At 38.3% G+C, this 16751-nt stretch overlaps 1 protein-coding gene across 1 annotated transcript in view; it reads right to left on the bottom strand.

Moving 5' to 3' along the window:
* Positions 1-16518, bottom strand: part of LOC145996955 (uncharacterized) — a 28820-nt gene extending 12302 nt beyond the window's left edge. The window contains exons 1-4 of the mRNA XM_083133546.1: positions 16219-16518; positions 8369-8604; positions 4414-5395; positions 717-780 (exon numbers count right to left, since the gene is read on the bottom strand). Coding sequence (XP_082989672.1) covers positions 717-780; positions 4414-5395; positions 8369-8604; positions 16219-16345 — 1409 coding nt within the window. The 5' untranslated portion in view covers positions 16346-16518. The remainder of the gene's footprint in view (positions 1-716; positions 781-4413; positions 5396-8368; positions 8605-16218) is intronic.
* Between the last annotated feature and the right edge of the window lie 233 nt (positions 16519-16751).

The following is a 16751-nucleotide window of genomic DNA, read 5'->3' on the forward strand; positions in this document are numbered from 1 at the left end:
CTAGGTTAGGCATGCATAGTTTTTTTTTTAAAAAAATAAAAATACTCGACACGTCATGTTATAGTGAAAACACGGCGAGGTTTGAAACGCTGAGTACGGGGTTTACGTCATCTAACACACGGAACATTGTGCTCTCGTGCAGATAGCAAATGGCGGTAGCAGCAACAGCGTGTCGGACAGAGATTTTTGCAGAAAACAACATGCATTCGCATTAAAATTGATCAAAACTACATTCACAAGCTTCCAGAACGCTACAGAAAATGATTTGCGTAAGTACTTTCTGCTGTAAAAAGTAAGAAATCCGTCACACCTATATGAAAGTGTTACCTTGCTTCTTTCTGTCGCTATTGGATAATCCAAAAGATGAAGATGAATGCTGATAAAATTAAATTGATGAAAATACAATCAGAAACAGGACGCAACACAAGCAGCAAAGATGATTATACTGGATTTGAGTCCAAACGCCATAGTCTGCAAACCTTTAGGATCCATTGCATGCTTAAGGGGGAACTAAAGGCAAATTTGCAGTAAATGTTTGATAACAGATGACAGCACCGTTTGTCATGTCAACCGAGTGCCATGTTGCCAGATCTACTCGTGAATCAAGGGTAGGTACTATTTGTCTATAAAGTTTATGCTTGGTTGTTGGTGGCAAGCAAAACTTCAAATATACAGGAACAAATGTTGCTTGCATTGTCTCGAAGAGATAAGCTTACCTAAAGGCACTGCTTGTTTTTCCTTCGCGACCTTCCATCCTTCCTTTTCTCTTCGAATCTGAAACTAAAAAAAGGAAAGAATTAGATCAATCCCGGGATGGCACCGATATATTTATTCAATGCGGACAGATATGATATTTAACAGATAACGAAGCTTTACTGATTCTGTACAAAATTACAAGTATTTCATGAGGAAACAAAGGATTGAACATCCTCATCAGTTAATGTATGCAATCACGTGGGCTTTTACTTGCATATTTGCATATCTTCACTTTACAAAACTGAGGTATGTGAATTATCTTCACTAATATAACAAAATGGCAGAGTTTAGCAATACCAGGTGGATAACTATCGGCAATGGCGTACGCAGAATTTTGTTTCGGAGGGAGTTGGAATTATAAACATGGATTATTATGTAGCTGATTTTGGTTTGGGGGATATACACAATGAAATATTTCGTAATTACTACAATTTTTAACTTTTGTGTTAAAAGTTAGTCAAAGGCAATGATGATAATCGGGTGTCATTTTATGGGTGTTTGCATTTACCATTTGGTTTTCCCGAGTTCTTTACTCCTTTCATTTGAAAACTTTGGTTTTCTTAAAATTGTGGATGGGGCTGTTGCACCATCAGGCAACGCAGCTGCGTACACCAGTCCTACGCCAGCACTCTACGTCCCATATTGTTACAATGTAACAATGTTGTTCACCACTCTTGTGATATTAAAACTTTGCCTGGATCATAGAATGCATCATAAATCCATTTCGGTGATACCCCGTTTTTCTTTCCCATGAGATATGATCTCTAATTACTATTTTAAACCTTGGTTTTGAAAGTTATTCAAAGACAAAAATGTTATCGGCAGTTATTTTAAGGGGCGCTTGCACTTACAACTTCGGGTTTTCGCGACTTCTTTACTCTGTGTGTAGCACCTTCAGCCCACTCTGATTCCAGTGACTACAGGTAATTTATCTACACTGATAGAATACCAATTAATTTATACCGTCTCTATTATTTATGCTCATACCCTTTGTAGATATTAAGTCTACATTCAAACCTGTCTTAATTGAACTAGGGGGTGCAAAGGTTGTTTATTTTATCAAAAATGCTTATTATTTAAACAGCGCTACAATATTACTATATGTATCATACCCTTGAAAGTATTTTTGACACTGTAGGTTTTCAAGAAAACCTACTTTTCAGAACAAAAAAAAAATACAATCAAAATTGTTTTGAAAACACAAACTCAAAAGGCAGTTTTCAAAAACGAAATCTGAAAATCGGTTATATGGAATTTCAAATACGAGCGTGGCGAGATATTCTCACCACACAGACTTGCAAGAGATTTAAAATGAAATCAGTTACATACATTACACCGGCCGGCATGGGTTTGGATGATTCGCAGATGACTGTTGTCTCTGAACAATTTCAGCATGCAGATTCCAAAAGCAGCAAAACATTAATTGCCTTAATTTCACAATAAAATGTGCAGTTCCATCATTTCCTCAATTTAGATGGTGGTAAAATATTGATTGTCTACAAATCATCCACTTTTGAACTCTAAATGCACATACAATAGTAAGCATTTCAGTGTTTGGAAGTAACTGGTTACAAGTAACTCAGTTACAAGTAAGTTACTTTTTTTAAGAAATGTAACTGTAAATAGTTACTTTTAAAATCAAGTAACTGTAAGTGTAACAGAGTTACTTTGTTTCAGCAGAAGTAACGTTTCAACAGTTACTTTTACAGTTACTTTACGACACTAAATTGTTATTGTGATGTAAATTACTGACAATTTGATTACTTTTTTTTTCCTCCTCGCCATTCATTTGCGTTGCCACAGTTTCCTGTCCGACAGTTGGAAGCTGTGTTTGGCGAACACAGTAGTAGTAACCTCAAGCAATACCCTATTCCTGGAACTGCCCAAGTGGCAAGCGTCAAGGAATCACCCCCTGAAGTGATGGCCAAGACCAACCTCCCTTCACCCCATTTTCTCTGTCAATGGAATTTGCCGGAAAATAGTTTCACAATGAGAGAGAGAGTTGTCATGGTGACTCGGATTCGGTCATCCACAGCAGAACGTCTATTTGCATGAATGAGTGGAAGAATAATAATATGCGGAAGATAGCCTACATGGAATTTTTTTTTCGCGAGCGCAGTAGCCCTTTACGAAATCATTTTTTAAAGAACAGTGTGATAATTGCAACACTCATGTGGCAAACCAACAAAGAGGAAGATCCTAGCCTTCTGCAGGAGAACTGGAGGGGTAAGTTTAGAATGCAATTCTTGGCTTCATTGATAACACACAAGCACTTGAAATGTATTTCTCTCTTTCACACTCTTTATATGCTTCAACCCCCTCCCCCCTTCCACTTCATGTGAAAATATAATTTCATAGCGTTTAAGTTCTTGAAAATTTAAATATTTTTAATAAAACAGTAAATATGTAAGCTTCCTTTGTAGCAACAGTATGGCACTTGTCTATTTCTTTCTCTGGACTCACAACGGGCAACAAAAATTGAACGAACTAACAAGAAATATTGAACGAAATAGAATTTCTTTCTCATTACACAAACAGGACATATGAAACTGATAAATTCATACTTAAATTGTAATTGTTCGAGACTTTTGTGGGGGAGGGGAATGAAATTTTTTTAAATTTTTTTATTGTCAAAAATTCTGACGTGATGAGAAAAAATGGATATCATTTCCGTGATCAGAATTCAAAAAACTTCCAGAATCACTTATTGATTTGAAATCATCCGATTTTTCCCCCCCAAAATGCAGGGCTGCGATTACCAATGGGCTAGACTACAAAGTACGAGTGACAGATGAAGTTTCGAGTGTAAACACAGATTTGTTTGAAGCCGGTGTTTCTCACAAGAACGAAATGTATAATTTCTTACGAATAAAATATTTTGGTTTTGTGTTACAACTTATTACAGTTGCTGAGATTTTGAATATATATATATATATATATATATGGTTTTCTTACATCTTTGTGGAAGTGTTTATTTACCCCCTCCTTCCCTGCCTGCCCATCAAATTTACATTTCTAACTAAAATAATTCAACAGTGTGCAGAGTGGTCGCAAAGTGGGCATACTCTCCTTTATTTTCGACAATACAATAGTTATGGTTGAATGCTTGATGTGGACACATACCTGATGGTTTAAGAGTCAGGAACGTAGGAATGGAGACAGCCAGTTTCGTAGCACAGCCGAATTCTGCGGCATATTCTGACAGATATTTTGCGAAAATAATCCGGTGTCACGTGCGTGAAGGATCTTCCACAGCTGCTCGTAACTCTTTTGTTGTGTGATACCGGCTATTTCAGACTGCCATTGATGAACTCCCAGAGGTGAGGTGAGGTTGGGACTTCTTGGAGGACAGGCTAAGGGTGCTGAAAAATCCTCAGAACCTCTTCACACCATTCCCTGGGAAAGGTCTTATTCAGTTAATGGCACACTTGCAACGCGAAGTGTGCCAGAACATAGGTGTTACGAAAATGATGATCTCCATACCGATGTTCTGAACTATTAAACCATCAGGTATGTGTCCATATCTAACATTCAGCTATAATCACCGTAGTGTCGTAAATAAAGGGGGGTACGCCCACTTTGTGACCACTCTGTATGTTGATTGATCTTATCTGGAGATGTATGTGAGAAATTCAGAAGGAATAGAATTAATCTTACCCTTCCTGCGTCTATTTTTAAACTTCGGCAGAAAGTTGCGCGTACTGAGACCTCTCCGAATCTTAGTCAGGTGGCGTCTGACTCTCCGATAAGTCAGCTTTGCAGAGCTGGGGCAGTACTGGCATCCGGTTGTCCAGAATATGACGGGTTTAGCAATGTCTCTGATCTTCTCCCCAGAAAGTACAAGGAAATTTTGCGGTTTCTGTGGATCCAGGTGCAAGGCCTCGCAAGAGACCGTGACGCTCAGGTGATGTTTTGGTAACGAAGGACACAAAGGCGAGTCTTTCTTGTACGCTGTCCTCAGCTCGACCGCCGATGCGACCTTCTTCAACTGCAGCAGCCGCGTCTGGACAGGACTGGTCTCTACACACCCCAGGCCGTTCAGGAAGTGATTCTGGGGGCAGAAGGCGTATCGGCGAGGGTGTCGAGACTCTGATGTCCTTGCTGAGCCTTCCCACATTCTCACACACCCATCCAGGCGTGTGCACTGGGTGTTGGAAGCTCTTTTTGTTGATGGCTCTGAGGTCTGACCAAAATCTCGCCTCTTGTTCTCCTTTCCGCGCAGGACGAGCGCCATCTTGCAGTTCTCCTCGATCCCAGAACCGAATCTGTTCACCCTCTTGCTGTCTGAAGATGTGGTCGCGGAGTGTCCCGAAACCGACGGCCATGAGCGAACAACCCTTCTACATGACTCATCCCCCACCTCCTGAACGTTCTTGTTGAGGATCTCCTGGACGGACCGTGCCATCTGCTCCTCCGTGTAGTACCCGTTCCCAAGGAACAATCCTCGATTGCTCCATTTCTTCCTCATGATCTCTGTATGGCTGTTCCTAACTTGAATTTCCGGGATGAACCCGCCGCTATTCATGACATACACAGTTCCACTGCTGGTTGACGTCATTACAGACGTTTCAGAGTTGGTTGATCGCATGTCTTCCGGGTTCAGAAACTTGACCCGCTCACACCATTGAGCCCAGTACGTCTGAAATTAAATTAAGAGATGAAGAGTGTTGTGAGCGTGTCACCACTTAGCCTATTAGTCCTTTCCCCTCAAACGAAAACAATGCTTTTAACAACAACAGTAAAAGTTATTACAAGCAGCAAATTAACATAATCAACCCCTCCAGAAAATCAACTGAAACTAAATCTATAAAAAAATAAGTTGATTATACGAGCACTAAACTCCCAATATCTAGAATAAAGGATGGAATTAACCCCTAATCGCACTATTTTGTACGCTGAGTTTCTTATATATTTATATTATCCCTTTAAAAACGTTCTTTAGACAAAGCAATACATTTGAATCTCGTTTATGCGAAAGTATGTGTTATTCGAAACTATACATAAAATATACCTCATCGCCATAGTCAATACTTGGAGCCGCGATGCAGGAGAATGGTGCTGAGCGATGCGCCGTGAAGAGGTCGACTTCCGATCCCATCATAGAAGATCTTGGGTACGATTCTTGGCTTGAACTTGACTGTTATTTATGAATGTCCATTCATCAATTTCATCTAATCGTCAGTCATTCAGGACTTTCCCGATGGCGCAGTGATTGCGTCGTCGCCATGTAATTAAGGGATCCCGGTAGAGGGATATAATGGTTCGGATCTTACTTTAAACTGTAGGTCAAGTCCCGATTAGCCTTACTATGCATAAAGTGGGCTAAAACACCAACTCAATCAATCATCAGTTATTCCTGTCGACCTCCGTGGCAGAGTGGTTAGGACTGCGCGAGTTCGAATCTCGACCTTGCATGGGTGCTTTTTGTGAGTGTTCCTTCATCAATGTCATCATATCGTCACTCTTCTTTATCTTTGCGATTAGGCAAAATTGGCAGAACAGCGATGTATAGCCTAATAAGTCAAATCAATAAATAACCATAAAATCATCACTCATATCCTTCGTCGCGATTAGACAAAAGTGGCAGAACAGCGTCATAAAATAACCAAATTAATGCAATGCACAGCAAGAATATTAATATTTAATACATGCATTCACAAAAGATTCCAATTAAATAACATTGTACACGTAATATATACGAGTATGGTTGTTGTTGTGTAATAGCTATTCACTGTAATATTTAAGTCTGCCGTAGAAGTTTAATGGAATAGATTCCAGATTACCCGAAACATGGTCCTATCAAATTCAGATCAACAGATTTTTTAGTGTACAGTTTAACCAAGATAAGAATGGAATCTCGAGAACAAAAGTGCAGTCATTTGTTTTCTCCTTTCGCTTTGTCTCATCTCGTGCACAATGTTGCACAATTTGTCAACGCCGAAACACGAAAACAAAGCAAACAGCTGATTGCATCTCCCACGCTCCCTCTGCTCGCTTACGGTTGAGAATTTCGTCTACAGCCCCAAAGGGGCAATCTCATATTGGTCAAGCTGTAATTATTATTTTGAGTTGCACCCACCTCTGAAAGCTGCTTAAAAAGTATTAATTTTGACTCATACCTCTTCAAAGACAGCTCCATGCAGAATAATAACTTAGACTTGGATTTTGATACAGGTGCATCTTTTTTTTTTTTCGGAAAGCCCAATACATTGCTAAATTATGAGTACATGGGTTGCACAACAAAGGAAGCCAAACAGAGCATCTTTGATGGAACATTGTTTGCATTTTTTGTCAATATTGCAAGATATTGCTTTTTTTATAGGGTTTCATGTAATTTTAGTCCTTTTTTAAAAACATCATCTTGCTTTTTTATGCTTTCACGGGAGAAATGACATTTCTTAGTCTTTTGATTTTCATTAAAAAGCAACCCCACTTGTTTCTTGCCAGTACGAAAATTTCAGAACAACAACTTAAATTGCATGAAGTCTAGTATGGTTCAAGTCCTGAGTGGAACGCCACTTTACTTCAAACAAAGTACCGAAAGATCAGTTTTCCCTATTAGCAACCATATGTCAAGTTCACATGGAGTAAATGAGATGTTGCCAATTCAGTTTCTTTCGAGATTTCATAACGTGAGCTTGCGGTTATCTTTGCTGGGTTGCGTTATTGTGTTCTGATATTATTTTTCTTAAATACAATGTGGAGATCTTGGGTGTATGACGTCGTCGCAGTTCGTGATGGATGTCTAAACACTGCAGGTAAAAGCGACAACAGCGCTTCTCAGGAAAACAAGTGTTGGTTCGAAAACAGATACGCGTCCGGTATATCAATGATACCGAACTGGCGTTCCAATCAGGACTTGAACGTTAAGTCTTTCTGGAACAAGGAGATCTAGTGAAAAAAAATACAAGTGTCTTAGAAAAAGTTCACTAAAAGTAGTTCAGTGGGATAGAATTTATCCGAGAAAATATTACTGGTTTCGAACAAAAATGAATGGTTTAGTACGTTATGTTCAACTGCTGATGTCTTGTCTGGAGAATTTTTTTCTATTGGATACCAGGGGATTTGAAAGTTTACAGAGTTTACTTCAAGCAGGCACGTAGCCAGGGGGAGGGCTGAGGGGCTGAAGCCCACTCCGAAATCCTACATATATATCTAATTTAGTGTGTGTAGTGGTAATTAATTTCGCTTTCTTATCAGAATTAAACATCTTGCATAGTAATTTGTAATACACTGAGAAATTCATCTTCAGGGCTTCTATACCCCATACCTTTTCACCATTAAATGGTGGCTGCTGATAGGGAATGAGCCCCTCCCGAAATAAAATCCTGACTACGGGCCTTACTTCAAGTATGCTCCTCTAATATGGGTAGAGGTTGAAGGAATATTTTCAATGCTCAAGACAATCGGTAGTCACTTTTCTTCGACAACCTACTCATGTTCTTGGTGCATTGCAATGCAGCACTGTTGAAATGAACACGTAAGTTTGTTGTAAAAGAGCATTTTGAAAATTGTACAGAGCATTTGTTGTGGTTTTTAGGACATTATTTAATTTCTATAATGCATTTTCGTGTAGTTTAATGTACATTAAAATCATAGTGCTAATAATTACCTTTCTCTTTTGGGTTCCACCCAACTCAAAATAGCGGACCTGGCTGTTACAGAAACGAGCCTTTAGCGTGTATCTCTTCCGGCGACGGAAAACGCTGAGGTTCACTCTCTCCACGGGGTAGATGCTGACGAGCTCGAAGTTCTCGATGTCAGGGTCAGAGCCATAACGGCAGAAGTTGTTGTCGTTGCCTGGGTTGGGGAAATCAGCTGCTATGATGAATTTCGATGGGGTCAGTCCTGTAGTAATGGAATAGTTGTGTTCTGTTAGCTCGAAAGAAACATACAATTATAAGATAAGAGGTGGGAAAAGTAGGCAAAAATTGGCTACTTGTTCTTCCTTAATTTCCAGTTTTCGATTGTCTTTTCTTGGTTTTTGTATCCTAATTTTTTATTATTTTTCCTTTATGTTCTCTCGTCTATTTTATGACTTGTTTACTTCTATACTCTCTGTGTCTGTGTTAAATCTTTATTTATCTTTCTTCTGTCTGTCTTGTCATTATTTTCTTTTACTAATCAATATATGTCATTCCACTGAGCAGATGCGAACCTTCCATTGTGTGTGTGTTTACATGTGTGTTGACAGATTGGTCGTTAAGGAGAACTGCGTTAGAATACACATTTTTACACTTGGGAACAAAATCGGCTCTGGGAAAATTTTCTTTGGTTTCCGAAAAATAATCATCCTAAACCCAGAAGAAAATTATGAAAAAATTCCCTGGTAAAATATTGATTTAACTCTGGAAATTTCTCCAAAAGTGGAAATGTTTCATAATCAGTGTGTGAATTAGTTTCCATCAAACATTTCAGGCGACAGCACAAATGCAAACGTGTGTAATATCTCCAAAAAGTGTGAAAGTCCAGCTCATTATCAAATTGTAAAATATGCATTAGGACTGTCTATTGATGGCCAGAAAACTACGTACATCGCAAATTGAAAGAATTCCCCAAAATTAGGTATTCTGTCAGGTTCCCCGATATTAAAATCTTCCAAATCATAGTGTTTGTTTGTGTGTATTTTATAAATTATCTACAATAAAAACAACGAAACTAGGACAAATATAAAAAAATTAACACGGTAATTCCAAAGGGGGATGAAGTAGCGTACAGTCTCATATTATATTGAATTACTGGAAGAAAAATCTAATCAGTCACCGTTTGCACTCTGATTACTACGTAGTCAGAGACAAGCTATAGAGGACGAACAGAATTATTTCTTTCATCGAAACCTTGCACTTTCTGTATATTTGTGAGTCAGTTTTTGACAGGAAATCCATCTCAGTCAGGTTGCGGAAAATGTCCTTTATCCGGTGATTGGTTAATTTAGTGTTTTAAGTCTAATTTATGCACAATAAGGCTAATCGGGACTGGACCTACAGTTTAAAGTGGGATCCGAACCATTATGTGCCTCCACCGGGTATCGAACACGGGACTCCTTGATAAGGGGGGAGGAATAAAATGTACATGCAGAGATAAATAGGGGCAGTTAGTTACAGTTTCTCATGTGGATTTGAATGTGAGGTTCACCAGCTGCTGTGAAGGTAGGTACAGTGGCTCTCAAACGTTTTAGGACAACGACATTTTAAACTAGGCAACCCAACTTACCCAAGGCGTTGTTGGGTTGCGTGTAGAGTTAGGCTAAATTTCAGGGTTGCCACATGAACAATAGATATTTATAAAATACGCGAAAGCAAGAAATCCAAGTATTATATTATAAAACTAGAAAAAAATATCAGTATTACATTTGTTGTAGATGAGAAATACTTTCTGAAAGAAAGAAAATCGATTTTCTAGTATTTCATAGGTTAATGAGTCTACACAAAGGAAAAGATGAGAGATGAAACAAAAGGGGACAACAGAGAGGAGAAGAGAGGAAGCAGAAGGGGAAGAGGAAAAGCAAAGGAGGGTAGAAAATGAAGAACAGAAGTGGATAGGAGAAGTAATGAGGAGAATGGCAAAAGATGCGAGAAGAGATGAGGAAAATGGAGCAAAGAGGAGAGAAGAGAGGAAGGCAATCAGGATGAGAGAAGAGGAAGAGAGAAGGAGAGAAGGAGACGATAAGAGGGGAGTGGAGAATAGAGTGAAAGAGAGAAGAACGAAAAGAAGAGGAGAAGAGTGCAGTGGAGTCGGAAATATAAGACAGGAGAGGAGATAAGAGGAGTGGAGAAGAGTGGGATGGAGACAAGAGGGGAGAAATGGAGGGAGGGCGATATGAGATAAAGCAGAGGAGAAGGAGGGGAGAGAAGAAGGAGTAGAGAAGAACAGAAAATACTAGAGACGAGGGGAGGTAAGATGTAGTTGCAGAAAATATCGTCTCGGTGTCAAGAATTGATACATTGATCAAATTATGGACATGAAACATTCAATAACATTTTAAAATGTATTGGAGAATGTATTAGATGGGTGCGAAATGCCTTTTGGTTGTGTCAGAGCAAGATAAAAATCTTCCACGTAAGATCTTTGATTTTACCTGCGATTATACCACTAAAAACATGAATGTAATTTTAATATTTATAAGAATTATCCAATTTTTCTACACTTCTCGGTTTCTTTGAAATGGAGATTTTGTTTTTCCCCTCCCCCCATCGTTAATTCCAAACTGAATCTTTCCGTTTCACACGGCGTGGACAATGAGCACAATGGGATATGTCTAAAACTTATGAAAATTTTCTGCCACCGGAGGGGTTTGAACCCACGACCGTCAGGTTGACAATTCTTATCGGTATCCACTTTTTTTTTTTTTTTTTTTTTTTTATAAAAAAGGAAAGCCCCCTAAGCGGAAGCTTCCCCCATCACATTCACTCATATCATTTCATTCACATTTCTATTTCAGGACTTTTTCAGGACAGACAATCACAAATACCCATGCCTTACCCGGGACTCGAACCCGGAACCCCTGGCGTTGTAGCGCGCTCTGCTAACCACTTCGCCACGGAGGTCGACTCCACTACCCTACAAGCTTGCGCTCCTGAAAGCAGGTAGAAGCAGCTGAACAATATAAAATGTAGATCAAACTCTCCTCCTACATGTAACGTGCAATGAATACTTGTTTGTAACAAAGAAAACGAAGGTAGTATGACTCGGCGAAAACATTTAATGGAGAATTGCACATGATGAAAAGTGTTCATTCGATATTTGCGGAGGCATCCTTGCATTAAACTCGAGTGGGAAAAGGGGTAAAAGTATAAATAGTATGTCCTGAATTGCCACAAACATAAATAGTTATTTCATTAATATTTGTCAATGACTTTGAAGCAGTAAATAATTATCGTTAGATTATCATAATTCACGATCTTATACAGGAAAATGTCCCTTTGAACGTGTGTCAATTCATTTTTTTTAGTAAATTTTAGTAAACTACCTGCATAGTATGTGTGCAAGTGCCTGTTTCTTTTGGTTTTTCTTTCGTTTTCGTTAATTCAACTGGGATATATAGCTGTGTTAATGATTAATTGGAATGATAATTATGGAGACTGATAAATGGCCAAACATAAATTAGAACCAACTTAAAATACACGTTTATGTAAAAATTGATCTGTAGTTTTACTAATGAGAAATTAAATGTGCACTTTATAACTATTATGTAGAATATCTTTGTTTTGCGTTGGTGTATTTAATGTTCTTTTTACCTTTAAGAATTTATTCTTATTTAGTTCATTTTTATTGTAAAAAATATTTTAATCTACGTATAAGCGAATGAACTTTCTTGTTTAATATACATGTATATGCATATATACCAACGAAACCGTTGGTAGAGGATCAACATTGTCTCGGAGAAGATTACTATTGTTCCATAAATCTTCATCCAAAGGCTCCGGGAACTAACCCATTTCTTCGAGGTATCTTTGTTTCTCTATGTCACTTAAAAATTACAAGTTATGCATATTGTATCCGTTCCTTTTTAACAAAGTAAGCTCGAAGACAATCTATATTCCATTTGCTTATATTGGAAACTTGATCAACCCAGAAATTCTTTTATCGCCTTCGATAATCGAATTGTCTGATCGATTACTTTTCGTTTACCCAGGAACATCCCCCATAGGAGATTTCCGAGACCGGGTTACGCTACTCACCCGTAGCTCCCCAATCTCCTCAGGATGGTGGGTTGCCACCGATCCTATACACAGGCCGAGAACATAGAGACTGAACCCAGACGGACTCGAACACATGCCGTCCCGCAGTCGGAGTCCAAAGCACAGTGCCTTAGACCGCACGGTCACGGAGGAGGACTTATCTTATTTTACTTTTTGCTAATCGCGAGGATGAGGATGAATAATGAACTGATAAAAATAAAGAAGGTCACGTACAAAGAACAGGACGGGTCTTCAACCTCTTAGGTGACCAGTTCAAGCCCTAAATATGAGGATTTCAACCTTAGACCGCAATTTCAAAATTATAAACAAAATGCCTATTTACACTAAACTTCTCATCAAGGCCAAAATAGTTTGTAACTGTGAAACTAACCCCTGAATGCAAATTGACAATTTTTTTTTTTTTATGTGAGTAACAATTAAATGTGTGGCACACAGAGAATTTTTTTGCGAATTCAATTAACTGTACCCTGACCCAGCCTCTCTGGAGCAAAGCCGCGCATAGTGGAAGAGAAGGAGAGGGGAAGGGGGGATCGAGTGGACAGAGCCACCTCTCTCGTGTTCATCGCTGCTCAGATACTTGTTTTCGTTCACCTGCTCCAGAGATAAGTGGGACAGAGTGTAGTTCGCATACATGTAGCAAGTAAACAAACTTATCTCAGAATGAAAATTCCAGAGAGTATTAAAACGTTTGCTTCAGCAATGAATGACTGATCATACATAATTCTCTAGTGGTCTAAAATTCATTTGAAGACTTGATAGTATATATTTACTAGATTCTAAGTTATAAGGAATTATTTCGTAGATATTCGTGTAACTGTAATAAAATTACAAATAAAATATCCACAAGCTTAGATATACCAATACGAAGAAAGAAATTCAGAGTTAAATTTCAAATGTATGTGTATAAAGTAATTCTATAAGTAAAGAGCTATATGAGAGTATTGAACTTTTTTTCTTACAGGATAAAGTTTACAATATTGAGGCGACAGAATAATTAGGATATGTTGCTCCAAGGGAAACCAAGGGCGTAGTGTATTGGTCAGAGTTCTTGATAGCATTGTAAGCTGTCCCAGGTTTAATCCTCCATACGAGGTGTTCTTTAAAAATATATATATATTTCTCCTTCTATTAAACAAGAACATGGTAAACTTTTTTTGTAATTCCAGTGTACGGTGGCTACATTGTTCTGCATCTAAAATTAGCTAAAAAAAATATAAACAAATAAATGAATTGACACACGTTCAAAGGGATATTTTCCTGTATAAGATCGTGAATTATGATAATCTAACGATAATTATTTACTGCTTCAAAGTCATTGACAAATATTAATGAAATAACTATTTATGTTTGTGGCAATTCAGGACATACTATTTATACTTTTACCCCTTTTCCCACTCGAGTTTAATGCAAGGATGCCTCCGCAAATATCGAATGAACACTTTTCATCATGTGCAATTCTCCATTAAATGTTTTCGCCGAGTCATACTACCTTCGTTTTCTTTGTTACAAACAAGTATTCATTGCACGTTACATGTAGGAGGAGAGTTTGATCTACATTTTATATTGTTCAGCTGCTTCTACCTGCTTTCAGGAGCGCAAGCTTGTAGGGTAGTGGATACCGATAAGAATTGTTAACCTGACGGTCGTGGGTTCAAACCCCTCCGGTGGCAGAAAATTTTCATAAGTTTTAGACATATCCCATTGTGCTCATTGTCCACGCCGTGTGAAACGGAAAGATTCAGTTTGGAATTAACGATGGGGGGAGGGGAAAAACAAAATCTCCATTTCAAAGAAACCGAGAAGTGGAGAAAAATTGGATAATTCTTATAAATATTAAAATTACATTCATGTTTTTAGTGGTATAATCGCAGGTAAAATCAAAGATCTTACGTGGAAGATTTTTATCTTGCTCTGACACAACCAAAAGGCATTTCGCACCCATCTAATACATTCTCCAATACATTTTAAAATGTTATTGAATGTTTCATGTCCATAATTTGATCAATGTATCAATTCTTGACACCGAGACGATATTTTCTGCAACTACATCTTACCTCCCCTCGTCTCTAGTATTTTCTGTTCTTCTCTACTCCTTCTTCTCTCCCCTCCTTCTCCTCTGCTTTATCTCATATCGCCCTCCCTCCATTTCTCCCCTCTTGTCTCCATCCCACTCTTCTCCACTCCTCTTATCTCCTCTCCTGTCTTATATTTCCGACTCCACTGCACTCTTCTCCTCTTCTTTTCGTTCTTCTCTCTTTCACTCTATTCTCCACTCCCCTCTTATCGTCTCCTTCTCTCCTTCTCTCTTCCTCTTCTCTCATCCTGATTGCCTTCCTCTCTTCTCTCCTCTTTGCTCCATTTTCCTCATCTCTTCTCGCATCTTTTGCCATTCTCCTCATTACTTCTCCTATCCACTTCTGTTCTTCATTTTCTACCCTCCTTTGCTTTTCCTCTTCCCCTTCTGCTTCCTCTCTTCTCCTCTCTGTTGTCCCCTTTTGTTTCATCTCTCATCTTTTCCTTTGTGTAGACTCATTAGCTATGAAATACTAGAAAATCGATTTTCTTTCTTCCAGAAAGTATTTCTCATCTACAACAAATGTAATACTGATATTTTTTTCTAGTTTTATAAAATAATACTTGGATTTCTTGCTTTCGCGTATTTTATAAATATCTATTGTGCATGTGGCAACCCTGAAATTTAGCCTAACTCTACACGCAACCCAACAACGCCTTGGGTAAGTTGGGTTGCCTAGTTTAAAATGTCGTTGTCCTAAAACTTTGGTAAATGTCTGTTATATCGGAGACACTTTTCTTCAAATTTACAGGAGAAACTACTTACGGAAATGAGTTTCTGTTGCATTTATCAAACTTCGTGGAGGTATTTTGTCACTATGGAATGCTGCACAACAGAAAATAAGCACTTTTGATGTAATAAAGTAGCCTTTTGTGCGAAGCGACAACATTATGCAGTTGTTTCCATTATGAACCTGCAGATGGCGCGAGTGTCGAAAGTCACGCGGTCTCGCGAGAGGAAGAAATGTTTCCAAACGTGCCTTTTTTTATTTTTATTTTTTTAACTATGCTTACCTAACCTAACATTGCCGGAAATGGTTCATGGGGCTATCGTGAATGGTTTTTGGGGCTATCGGGAATGGTTTTTGGAGCTATCCGTCAATGGTTTGTGATGACATCATGAACACGAAAGTAGGTATTTTTCGGTTAAGAAGGTTTCAACACTGCATGCCCACTCCAAATCGACAAAACACAAGCAGGACGCGTGATGATCCACAGCTGTACGCGAAATATTCTATGTTTCGCAACGGAAGAAAGGACCCAAAAGAATTACTCATAATGTGAAAAATCGAAGTTATTTTCGTGTAAAAAGCATATTGGCACCTTGAAATAGGTTCCGCAATACACAGTTGGTAAGTACGAACCATTTGAAACTGAAAATATGCGTTAGAAAAGTGTCTCCGATATAACAGACATTTATCAAAACTTTTGAGAGCCACTCTACATGTTCCTAGTATGTCTAGAACCATTGGCGTATGGAAGAGGAGCTGATGGGACTGCAGCTCCTCCAGAAAGTTTGAGAAAATCAAAATTTCCATATAAAAGCAGCAAAGAACTCGGGAGAAACCGAAGTGATGAATACAAACCGTCCTTTTAAATATCAGCCGATATGACCATTTTTGTCTTTGAACGCTTTTAAAACGAGGGTTACAAATGATAATTTCGAAATACTTTATGAATAACTTACCTAAGTATACTTGAGATATTCCCCTTCCTTCTCTCGTAGTCTGTACAAAAGGGCTTTCAACTAACACCATGTCTTCAAAATCGCAGTATTCTGTAAATAACAACTTTTGAATGCGCCTCATCAACATGCTTACACATTTTGTACGAGTGAGTAGTTTGAAATGTTTTTTGTCTGATGTAAGAATAAAAAATGAACATTGATTGCTTTTGAAAGAATACAATATTACAAACACACATACATGAGAATAGTAACAATCTTATAATCTATCTTTCGAATAAGAAATATACATGCACACTACTGATTCCATTTTGTCCATTGTAGATAAATAAAATGGACAACAAAGATTAAATATACTAGGATGAGGTAGTTATCTTACAACCTTGAGTGTCAACTCATAAACTCAAGTGACATGCCGAGCCATCTGGCGGCTGGAAGGCGAAATAATGCATTTGTGGTGCTTAATTTGATTTTATTCTTCATTTGGATCTGACAACATATGCATGTTGTATCTATATAATGCACGAATACATTGT

Source organism: Lepisma saccharinum, chromosome 13 (genome assembly GCF_977018435.1).
Source record: "Lepisma saccharinum chromosome 13, izLepSacc3.1, whole genome shotgun sequence".
Classification (NCBI taxonomy): domain Eukaryota; kingdom Metazoa; phylum Arthropoda; class Insecta; order Zygentoma; family Lepismatidae; genus Lepisma; species Lepisma saccharinum.